This window comes from Microtus ochrogaster, linkage group LG4, assembly GCF_000317375.1.
Source record: "Microtus ochrogaster isolate Prairie Vole_2 linkage group LG4, MicOch1.0, whole genome shotgun sequence".
NCBI classification, from domain to species: domain Eukaryota; kingdom Metazoa; phylum Chordata; class Mammalia; order Rodentia; family Cricetidae; genus Microtus; species Microtus ochrogaster.
Window position 1 is genome coordinate 51,369,447 of NC_022030.1, and position 12,267 is coordinate 51,381,713.

General features: G+C 43.4%; 1 protein-coding gene across 2 annotated transcripts in view; it reads left to right on the forward strand.

The window, feature by feature from the left end:
- Wdfy1 (WD repeat and FYVE domain containing 1) overlaps positions 1 to 12,267 on the forward strand; it is a 56,354-nt gene that overhangs the window by 18,232 nt on the left and 25,855 nt on the right. For both annotated transcript variants that reach the window (XM_026786295.1, XM_005361540.3), the window contains exon 2: positions 9,288 to 9,355. In XM_026786295.1, the coding sequence (XP_026642096.1) occupies positions 9,288 to 9,355 (68 nt within the window). The remainder of the gene's footprint in view (positions 1 to 9,287; positions 9,356 to 12,267) is intronic.

Below are 12,267 nucleotides of genomic sequence, written 5' to 3' on the forward strand. Positions count from 1 at the left end.
TTACTCGAGATAGGGTTCCAATTCCCAGGAGCTGAACATTTACATTCTGAAGAGGCCAATACGGATGCCAAGATTCTGGGGTAATGATACTTAGATCCACACCTATGTCAAGAAGGCCAGTAATAAAAATGCCATTTACACACACTCTTAGCTTAGGTCTTTGATCACTTATAGAAGTTTGCCAAAACACACGGAACTCATCTTTCTGATCATTATTCCTTGTAACAGTAGGCATGGGGCTTCCTAATTGTCCTGACGAGGCACGTTCTCTGCAGTAAGTGGAAATGACTGAACCATGTTTGCCATGGGGGCCTGTGAGGCCCCCCCTCTCACATTTCCCGTCTGTATCAGGTTGCCTTGTCTATCTCTTGTAGACCTGCATTCATTCGTCCAATGTCTGCCTTTCCCACATCTTCTACATAAACCTGAAGGCTGTTATTTCTAGAAGATGCATTATTATTATTTCTGTAAATCTGTTGTCTACAATTCCTTTTCATATGACCCATTTTGCCACAATTAAAACATTTGGTGTTCTGGTGTCTCCTTTTACCATTGGAAATTGCTTCTTCTACCCATGCTTCAGTGCCATAGTCAAATGTATCAGCATTCAGTATATGCAAGACCCATTCTTCCAAGGGCGCTGATCTGAGCTTTAACAGCCCCAAAATCCTTTTGCATTCCACATTTGCATTTTCATAAGCCAAAGACTCAATCATTATACGTCTTGATTCTGGGTCAGGTATCTCTATTTGTACAGTCTTAGTTAGTCTTTGTAAAAAGTCACTAAAGGGTTCTCTCTGACCCTGTTTAACTCTGACAAATGATTTCATTCTCTGTCCTGGGTCTTGCACCCTGTCCCAAGCCCTTAAGGCTGCTGTAGTACACATGGAGAGTGTGTTTTCATCCAAATTAGCTTGTTCCTGAGGGTCGGAAAAGAGCCCCTCACCTAGAATTTTATCTAGGGAAATGTCAATTCCCTTCGCTCTTTCCTGCTGTTCTAAGAGTCTAGCCTCTTGCCTGAATAAGAATTTCCATTTCAATTGCGGTCCACTCTCAAGTACTGCAGAACTCAACTGGAGCCAGTCAGAGGGCGTTGCTCTGCTTGTCGTGGCCCAAAATTTTAGCATCTCTTTAACAAAAGAGGCGTGCATCCCAAAAGTCATGACAGCCTGTTTAATTTCTTTGAGATCATTCGTACGGACAGGCTCCCATGTATCTTCCTTGATGACCCTAGGGTTTCTGGAACCAATCACTTTCTCTGTTGTTATTACTGGAAAGGCAGGTAGAGCTGTAGGTAGAGCTTTGTGGGAATTGTTCCGGAGAGATTTACCCACAGATGGAGTTAAAATTTGCCTTTCTACCCTTTGCTCTTCATCAGAATTTAGAAATTCCTCAATCTTTTCAATTCTATTCACCATTGCCTTCTGCAATGCCTGAATCTCCTGTCCAGAATTATGTTCCAAAGCCTTCATTGAGGATTCTAAAGTATGAAGTTTGTCCATTAGAGATAACATCTCATCTTTGGACATAATTTTTATGGCATAAACCGTGCCTTCTTGTATTGACAATCTTTCCGTCAATCTTTCATAAGCTTTAGACAAAATCCGATTGTCACATACAGCAATTTTGATTCTCTCAGTTAATGTTTCAGTTCCTACAGAAAGGGACTGAAGCTTACAATCCAAATCAGCTGTTCCCTCTTCCATAGTAATGAATTTCTCCTTAACATCAGCCTGTACCTTTTCTAAATTTTGTTCAGTTGATCGAGTCATGTTAAACAAAGATCTGTTCTCTTCCTGGAGAATTTCAAACTGATTCTTGAGAAGATTGCTGTCATTCTCAATTGTTTTTAAGTGTTCAACCTCTGCCTTAAGAATCCTGGGTTCGTCTTGTAAAGACTTTATCATATTTCTATTATCAAACCCTATAGTACCAAGGAAAACTACGAATCCCAGAAAGATCCATAGATATGGGGTGACAGACACCGCTTGTAAAATCTCCCACATGGTACAATCAAAAAGGCTGTTAAAGTCTTGAATGGTAATGGTTTCAGACATTTTCAATCAAATCAGTATTTATTTTTATTTATAAAAGAAAATTATTTACCTGTAATGACGTTTTCCTGCCAGTGGTGGCGAAAGAAATGCACCTGAGTCCATGTGGCCTAAGTCAGAGCTGGTCTGAAACAATTAACTCAAAACTGAAAGTTAGACTGTGTACTGTGTGAATTAGAGCAGACACCAGGCTGATAGATAGCAATTGGGGGGAAGGGCCAGGAAGCCCGGCAGAGCCAAGGCCGAATTAGACGTGGATTGTTCCGCCTGAGGAGTTCGAGTGGTCGCGGATGCTTCAAAACCACAGGCACCTGAGCTTCCGCTAATTCAGGCAGTGGGGTTCCGCTGCAAATTTAGCCAAGGCAGGCAGGGAGGGGTTAAAGTGCTCCAGTGAGTAGGTCTGGCGGGCGGGGCGGAACGGACTCGGCACTCACAAACTAACAAACGGCACCCGGGAGCATGCTGTGTTTTTAGGACCCAGTCAGAGGGCTACGAAATTGGGACGTGTAGCTCTCTCAAACTAAAATTCAAGCCTACGTCCCCGAGCCGCTCGGGGCGGGGCAAAAAAGCCCCACGTTGGGTGCCAAGTATCCGCGTAAAATGAATGCAGACAGATTGTAAAACTATATACAGCTTTAATGGGGAAATAGACTTACAGAACCTGAGGTTCCCACGGTGAACAGGAAAGCAGAAGGGGCGGCTGGGAGCACGCCTGCAATCTTTATAAGTAAAAAATATCCTCGGGGGACCCCGCCCCCAAGTAAAGTGATTGGCTGGGTCTCTCCTACACCTGAGGTTGCACAACAACTTTAACCTTCACTTAGTTTATATTCCTCGACCTTCTCTGCTTTCAGTGGCCATGCTGACAGACACATTCTTAAGGAATGGATCAATTTTACGTTTTATGTTTCAGATAACCATATTTGAACACTAGACAGAACCCATCCCCGAGCATTTGGAACTCATTGCAGGGTGTGTAACTGGGGGCTCGCTATAAGGTCCCCATGGACATTCTTGTTGTCCTCAGATCCTAGGAAGGACCTGGAGTCATGTTGCTCCTTCCACAGTCCACCCCATCCCTCTACCTAATGCCTGCAGAGCCAGAGAGTGTGTTTCCTATACGATTGAGTTATAGAACTGTAATTCAACCCTAAGGAAAAGTGAATATCTTTGGCTTAAAAGATGGTTCAGTAGGTAAAGTCACTTGGTACCAAGTCTAAGGCCCCACACTGGGTCTCCAGAACCCTCACAGTGGAGGGTGATCTGATTTTTTTTTTTAAAGATTTATTTATTTATTAAGTATACAGGCCAGAAGAAGGCACCAGATCTCATTACAGGTGGTTGTGAACCACCATGTGTTTGCTGGGAATTGAACTCAGGACCCTTGGAAGAGCAGGCAGTGCTCTTAACCACTGAGCCATCTCTCCAGCCCCATGGGAGATCTGATTTTTATAAGTTGTCTTCTAACCTCCACCTGTGTGCTATGGGCATGTGTATACACCAACACACATACTAAGTATTAAAAAAGAAAACTGCATTTTATAAACATGTCCACACACCTACTGGTCTCATAATTATTTATAGTAACTATATAAGCTATCAAGCTACTATGCCACTTGATAACCCATCTTATTATTTAACCTTTCCTCGAAATCCTTCATTCTTACCTTTTAACTTTTAGATGGGAAGTTCTTTCTTTTCCCTATTCAGTACTTTCTTCAGAACTAGTTGCCAAGTCTGAAATCCCTAAATTCAACCAAGTTTGCCTGCTTTTTTTTTCTCTTAAGAATGATGCATGCTTCCTCATTTGTACTTGCTGGTCTTCTTCTCCCACTGTGAGTTCTAAGGCTCAGACTGTGGTCCTCAGGCACAGAGGAAAGCACCTTTTCCTGGTGATGCATACGGTTTGCCATTGATTCATCTTTTACAGTCAGATAAAGGTGTGTTTCTTACTGGGTGCAGCCAGACTCTTGCCGAAATGTTCTCATTTAGAATGCTGACGAGGGGCCCGGAGCCCTGCAGTGGGTGCTTCCCTGCTGTTTGAGTTGCTCCATGCGTATCCTCCTCCACATTGCGGTTGCGGACACTGGGAGTGGGAGATTGAAAATTCAGAACTGCAGACTTGCCTGCTGATGGGGGGATCGCAGCTCAGCCATCTCTGCCCCCTTTCTAGATTGGTGGTGGAGCCCTCCACAGGGTTAAGGCTGTAAGGAAACCTGCAAACCATTTCTGTAGGCTCAGCAGAAACAATGCATTTCCATTCCAAATATCTTTTGGAAAAGGAGACTTTATTGGAAAACAGAAATTGGGGGGTGTGTGTGGTGGGGGGGGAGGATGATCCTAAAGTGTTTTTAGAAAGTTTTCTTTTTAGGGTACTAGAGTCTTGGAATATGAGAAATCTAGCCTCAGAGTGAGGGGTAGGGGTGGGGGAATGGGAATAATGAATAGAGAAGGTGGCAGGAAAAACAACCTGACTGGGCTGGAGAGATGGCTCAGTGGTTAAGAGAGCTGGCTACTATTCTGAGGTCCTGAGTTAAATTCCCAGCAACCACATGGTGGCTCACAACTGTGTGCAATGGGATCTAATGCCCTTTTCTGGCATGCAGGTATACATGCAGATAGAGTACTCATGTATAAAAGAAAAAAATATATAAATAAAATTAAAACAAAACAGTACTTGACTTTAGGGGTAGGAGTAAAAATACATAAATAAAATTAAAACAAACAAACTAAAATAAGTACCTTCAACAGTGTTCTGCTAGGAAACATCGGGCTAATGGGCAACAAATAAACCCACCAGATCTCAGTGCTTAATGTAGCTGGCTTATTATGTAGTTTTAAGGATTTGAGTAATTTGCATTCAGTAAAACATCACACACTGTTGCTTTCAACTTACCAGAGAGCAGGCTTTTCTTCGACTTTGCAGACTAGTCCATGTTTTCACCTGGAATTTTTGAGGCATTAATAACTAGTCAGTTGAAGCCTGTTTTTTATAACCCCATTAAGGTAAGGAGAAACACTTTGATCATACTATGAAGCAAATTCCCATGTAACTTGTAGACATTGGAAAACTTTGTTTAGCGTACAGCTTCTCAAGGATCCTGGGACATCAGGGATTCAGTTTAATGTTGGTTTGATATTGGTTTGATTGATCCATAGACACGGAATACCTCAGCAGCACAGGAAGGGAAAGAATGGGATGGTTTAAAGAAGAGAACTCTGGGTAGAGGGCATAAAGCCAAACTCTACTGCCTGCTTGGAGCCCGATTCCCAGTGAGGTTGGCTTTCTCTGTCTTTTTACGATACGCAGTTTTCAAGGGGAATATGGTAAAAGTTTCAGTTTCCTAGCTTGTTGATTGGGTCCTAGCCAGGGTCGGATTTGTGCCGACCAAGTTGTAAGCTGTTGGTTCTACAAAGAAAATGGCAGCTGGGCAGGGGTGTCACACACCTTTAAATCCAGCTATTGGGAGGCAGAGACAAGTGATCTCTGTGAGTTCAAGGCCAGCCTGGTCTATAGAGAGTGCCAGGACAGGTGCCAAAGCTACAGAGAGAAACCCTGTCTTCCAAATGCTGGAGTCCAGCTGAGTGTGATCTGAATGTGGCCTTGGTCTAGGTTAATACCGTTCTGAAGGTGTATGGATTTGGTTTTTTGGGTCTAGTGATAGGTGGAAGAGATGGACTTTTAAGATTATTTCCTCACTGCTGATGTCTGGATGTTGCCCTTTCTGATCTCAAAGGGAAAAGTGTGTCCCACTAACTCCATGACCTTCGCGGTAGCAGAGTTTTAGTGAATTACCAACATTATCTTCTTCATTAGACTTAAAAATCTTGATGGTGGTTAGCTGCCGGATTTAACCCTTTGGTGGTCATGTTGTAAATAAAGCCAGTGAGCTTAAAGCAGAACCTAATGGAACATGACTTGATCTTCAAGTATGACCTTTGTGCCTTGAATTTAGACAGAAGGGGGCATTATTGAGTGGACTTAATATTCACCTTGGAGTTGGTCTTGAACTTACTACTCTGCTCTGGCGTCATCTATTTGGCTGAAATGTAGCCATAGCATTTCTGATTTCACCAACATGAAGTACAGTCAGCACAGGTAAGGCTCCTTTTGTGCATCAGTTCTAAGGGTAATCCTTGTGTACCTGCATGAGTTTTTAGATGAAGGAGTTGTGTTGCAATTGTATCCAGCCTACCATCTGCCTAGAAGGACTGCAGAGAATGAGTGAATAGTTCACGGTAGAGTGGTGAGGGAGGAGAGCTTGGGCATGCCCTGAGAGAACGGTATGGAGACTTGAAATAGAGAACTCGCTGGGTTTCAGGGCCTGAGCTGGGGAGTTATGGGAACTAAGTTTGCACTTGAGTCCTGGGTTGGAGGTCATCACTGGTGGATGCTGAGCATAGTAGCAGTGGACAGTGTGACTCCTTGAGAGGTGAGGTTGGTATTGGGTGTCCTGGAGGTGAACTGCAGCTGGGAAAGAGACCAGAATGTAACAGGAGATGGGACTAGGGAGGAAGTGATTAGGCCCTGGACTCTGGTGGCCAAGCCAAGGATGCCCAAGAAAGGGCCTCTTGATACTTAGCAATTGCTGTTTGTTTCTTAACAAAACACTTTTCCAGGCCTGGTGTACATATTTGTAATCCCACACTCCAGAGCCTGAAGCAGGAGGATCCTGCCTGCGCCAGTCTGGTAACATTGTAGTAAGAAGACCATGTCAAAAAAACCAGAAAGTCAAGACTCTAAAACAAAGAAACCCTACATACTGACATAATTACAACTCTTACACCTAAATAAAATGTAGTAATTTTAATATCAGCAGATATCTACTGCTGTTCATGTTTCTGATTACTTTATGATTATACGCATATGGTTTTATGGGTTTTTAATCTAGATACAAATAACACTCACATTGTATTATTTGTTGTATTTATTAAGCTTGTCCCCCATCTTGTTTCTTTTCCCTTCCAAATTATGCGTCGAAGGCTTTGGGTCTGTTGTGTGTAGACTTGCCCACAGTCTTGTTTTTTTCTGAAGTGCGTTTGTCAGTGTTTTAACAGGTTCTTCCACCCGCTGTCCTCCCTATGTGCTGAAGCTGGTAGCTGGATCTAGCAACCTAGTCAGATTCCACTGACCCTGAGACACACGTGAAATGGGGTTCTGTACTGTGCCATCCTGTCATCTCTTTGGTAAATGCAGATGACTCATGTGAATTGCCTTTTAGTCACGCACGTGGTCTGTGCAGATCTTGAGACTGTGGGGCATGTTCTTCTGTGTGGACACAGCTCTGGCCGCCAACCCCAGAGCCTCGCCATGCTCTTTCTCACTCCTCTAGAATCTGCCGCCTTCCCCAGACTCAATCAGATGCTCTTGAGTTTTGTTCCTATAGAACAATTTGGCTTGTCTTGAACTTGAAAAAGAAATAACTAGATGAATAGATGGCAATATATATATATATTATATATATATATTATATATATATATAAGATGGCTTTTATATATGTTTGTCTAAATTTAGCAACATTTGTCAACTGTTGTGTTGGTATTAGAAATATACTCTTAGCTGGGCAGTGGGGGCTCATGCCTTTAATCCCAGCACTCGGGGGGCAGAGGCAGGCGGATCTCTATGAGTTCGAGGCCATCATGTTCTACAAGAGCTAGTTCCAGGATAGGCACCAAAACTACAGGGAAACCCTATCTCGAAAAATCAAACAAACAAACAAAAAAAGGAAAAAAGAAGAAAAGAAAGAAATATTACTCTTATTCTTTCATCTTTGTGTTTGTGTGTGTGTGTATATATATGTGTGTGTGGGTGGGTGTGGGTGTATGGCTGGCATGGCTAAGGTCAGAGGACAGCCCACGAGAGTCACTTCTCTCCTACTATGTATCAAGGATTGAACTCAGATCCTCATTCTAGATTACAAACATGTTTACCCAGTGAAGCACCTTGGCATCCATTATTAGAAATATAAACATGATTGTCAAAGAATGACAGTGGATGATGAGAAACTTGAGCAAAGCAGACACCGTAAGAATGCAGTTACCCAGAGGGGACTGGGCGGGCAGAAGAGCCCAGCTTAGGGGTTCTGCAAAGGCAGGAGTGGCCCCCTCTGTCCCTCTTGTTTCTCCTGCAGGGAGCACACATGCTGCCCTTTGGCTCTGTGGCTCGTTAGTTACTTTCCCGCACCCACAGGATTTCCTCACAGCCCTGTGTGTGTTCTGATGAAAGAGAGGCCAGAGACACAGTGTGGGACAGCTTCCTTCGGGGCAGAGCGAGGCCCCCCACTGTTGGAGGCACCTTCACCTCTCTTCCTGCCCCAGTCCCATACTGCTTTTCCACAAGCATGGTACTTCATTTTTTCTGTTTTTGCTTCTGTGGGATAAGGTCCTGTGTGTCCTGGGCTGGCCTTTAACTCATGGTGATCATCTTCCTGCTTTAGCCTTCCTAGTGTTGGGATTGTAGGGGTGTGTCCCCTGCAGCCAGCTCTTTGTGTGCCCGCTGCTATCCTCAGTGTCTCCTGGTGAGACAGTCATGTGACTTTGTTGGCACAATTTGTTTTATCCAGAAAAGTAGTTGGTAGTTTTCAGCTTCCTTTGTATGTTATTACACAATGAACATTTCTATGTTATTAAAGTTATTTGAAATCTTGACTGTTAGGTATTATATAATTTAACATGGTTATACTGTGTGATACGTAATATGTATGTATACCTTATATAATATACTAAATTTTATCTGTGTATATGTATTTCCCTTTGAATAACTTTATAAGATCAATTACAAAATGTTGAATTTTTTAAATTAAAAACAAAATTGTCCTGAATTACAAAAGAAGACAACCCCATTTCATGCTCCACTGAGGGTGACCATTCTCATGACGTGGACATCTTTTATGCACATTTGAAGCATAAGCCTTTGTAAAAGCATTGTGGCAACTTTCTGTTTCCTCGCTGTGCACTGAATCTGGAGAGTGGTGAATTGGTGCTTGTGTGAAGTTAAAATTAATATATACGGGGAGTCAGATGCCACTGGTAGAGATGTTTAAAGACGACAGCGTCTGCATGTACTTGGCATCGGTGTGAGTCCTCGCTCTGCGTGTACTGATTTTATGGTATTAGATGTGTGTACTGACTTTATAGTATTAGGTGATGATCACTTCCATCCAGGTAACTAGTCCATGCCGTTGAGAAGATTTTAACTACTAAGCACTACTTCTCCGTCTTTGTCTCCACAGAACCATCCGAGTATGGCTGAAAAGAGACAGTGGCCAGTACTGGCCCAGCATCTACCACACGATGGCCTGTAAGTCACGGACTTCTGCACTTAAGGGCCTTGTTTCTGATGCCTTTGATGACTTCATTTCAAAATGCCTGGCTAAAAATGGCCGCTGGATTTCGGAATGAGTTCCTTTGTTGCCTAAGACCTCTGACAGGCGGTCATAAACCACAGGAAAACTCCTTTGATGGAGGCAGTTGGTCTACCAGCCTGACTGACACAGGACCAAAATTGAAAAAAGAAAGGATTAAAAAAACTAAACAGGAAAAGGGCTATTTTCCTTTGTGCTCATTTGTCCGGCTTTAACTCAGTAATGATTTGAGAAAAATTATTTTTATAGTTACTTAGTGTTAATACCTTAGTAAGTGCTCATACCTTGGCCAATATTTGGAGGTTGGAGGAAAACTTGAAGTGTGGACTCTTTGCCGTCTACCAGACTCAGGTTTTCAGCATATGCCTCTAAATGCTGAGCCTTCTCATTGACCTCCAGCAGTTCCTTTTCACTCAGTGGTTTGGGGCTCATACACCACTGTAAAAGACCGGTATTCCATACGCTGTATGTAAATTCCATACGCTGTGGTTCGACCTGTTGTTGTGACAGCCTTTCGCCTGTTCTTTTCACTGTCCCCCAGTGTTGTAGGTCGATATGGACCAGGGAACAACACTTTGTAAATGGAGAATCTTCCCAGAAGCTGGGCGTGTAGCCCAGTTGGTAGAGCGTTTGCTAAGCATGTCTCTGAGTTCAGTACCCAGCAGAGCATAAAGCTGGGCATGGCTGCCCATAGCTACATGCAAGGCCAGCCTGAGCTACGTGAGACCCTGTCTCTTAGGATATCCTGACATCGAATTGCCCATACATCCTCAAGCCAAAGTACGCACTATGGCTTTGCCATATCTGTGTATATCTTTCTTCTTTTCTTCAGCTTTTCTCAGAGACAAAGCCCAGCAGAAAATGCCTGGGTGCCTTCCACCCTAACGCCAAGTGGGAGGTGACTCCTTCTTTCCCAAACAATCACAAGGAGACAGCTTCTGAGGAAATTTCTACTTAGAAAGTGTTACACCTTGGGCCTCACTTCTCCATGACATGAGGGGCAGGAAGGAAGACAGTAAAAGGATCAAGCCAGAGGCTTCACACTGCAGGGGTGTGGAATACATAGGCCTTTTTTGTAATGGGAGCTTGGCCCTAACTCCTGAGTGACCAGTCCCAGCTGTGGGACTCCCTGAGGCACTGTTCCTTAATGAGGGAGTTCCTTGAATTAAGGGCTTCAATGGTCAGATGACCCTCTAGGAGAAGAAAAGGATTTGTTGTGCCCTTAATGGTTTGTCACTGAAGGTCATTGTGAAGTTCCTCCATAAGCAGGTGCTGGCCGTTGTCCTGGTGACTGTTGACACTGGTCACAGCTTTCCTGAGAAGCGTTCCGAAACTGTCATGTTTGGCGCCAGTATGGGTCAGCGGTTAGTCAGCACAGTTCGTGTGGTAGGAGTCAGCCTTCCCAGCCGCTCTGCTCAGCCTTTTCCCATGTATTCATCCTATAAAAATTTCTGCCAAAAGTTAGTGGTTTATCAGTGTTAGACCGTCTAAGAGCTTTGGACAACAGGTCACCCTCTCCGTGATGGTGACTATAATTCTAATCCACACTTGTTTATGACTGCAGGATTGTGCTGCCCACCGGAAGGATGAGGTGGATCCACAGTGTTTTCTGCACAGGATTATAAAGGCAGTGTTGAGACTCCATGGGCAGCCCCTCTGCTCTGCCTCTAGGGTACAAAAGCATTAGCGAACAGTGAGGGCGTCTGACCGAGCTCCAGCGCCAAAGGCTGTAAATAGAACCTGCAGCAGGGACATCCCACAATCTGAGTTTTACATATGTGATCTCAGACTCACGCTGCCTTTGTGTGTATATTGTCATTAATCTGAAAGATGGCCTGTGTTTTTCCTGTTTGTAAAGCTGTGTGAGTCCTTGACCCCTCCACCCCTGCTTTTAAACTGTATGTTGCTTATCCCAGGAGAACCTCTCTTCTAGAAGAAGATGGAGAAAACAAATGAACAAAAAACAGCCAGGGTATTCTAATATCAAAACCAAACTAGGGGAGCTTTTTAAATTAAAAAATTCTGGGGTTGGTGAGATGACTCAGTGGGTAAAGTGCATGGCCCATGAGCCTGGCAACCTGAGGGTATTCTCTGGAGCCCTCAGAGGGAAGAGAAAGGAACTCCCGAAGGCTGCCATTCTGATCTCCACCTCACACATAAGACATTAATAGTAATCAATGCAGCAAATCTCTAGAGTCATAAAGTTAATCAGCACATTGACCTTATTACACAAATGAGTAATTTTACATATGTATGCAGTTTTATGATAGTGTCAGGCATCAGAAGAAATGAGGCTTAAAGCCAACATCAAAATTTATCATCAGCTGACCAACAAAATAATGGTAACATGATTCTTTTAAATCATCAAAGCAACTGATAATTGCTTTAATTGTTTGAGGTTGGTGTGTATGAATGTGCGTGTGTGTAAAACAATATATCTTTGTGGTTATAATCATTTTTTAATTCAGACAGCCTCACTTTTTCATATAGCTGGCCTCAAACTCCCTATGTAAACCAAAAGTCACAGAAATTCTCCTACCTCTTCCTCCTGGGTCTTGGAATTTAAGCATGTACCACCATGCCTGGTAGAGGATATAATTATTAAACATGAGATTATATATTATAAACTCAAAATATAGATACAGGAATATGCAGACTTAAAGCCAGTTCAGAGTCACACACATCTGACTGGGTTGTATACAATGCCAGTGTCCACTTCCACCTGCAGAGATCTAGAGTGCTACCGAGACAGTCCTTCCTAGTGTGACCTTCCGGTCCTTCCCTAGTGTGACCTTCAGTCCTTCCCTAGTGTGATCTTCCGGTCCTTCCCTAGTGTGACCTTCCGGTC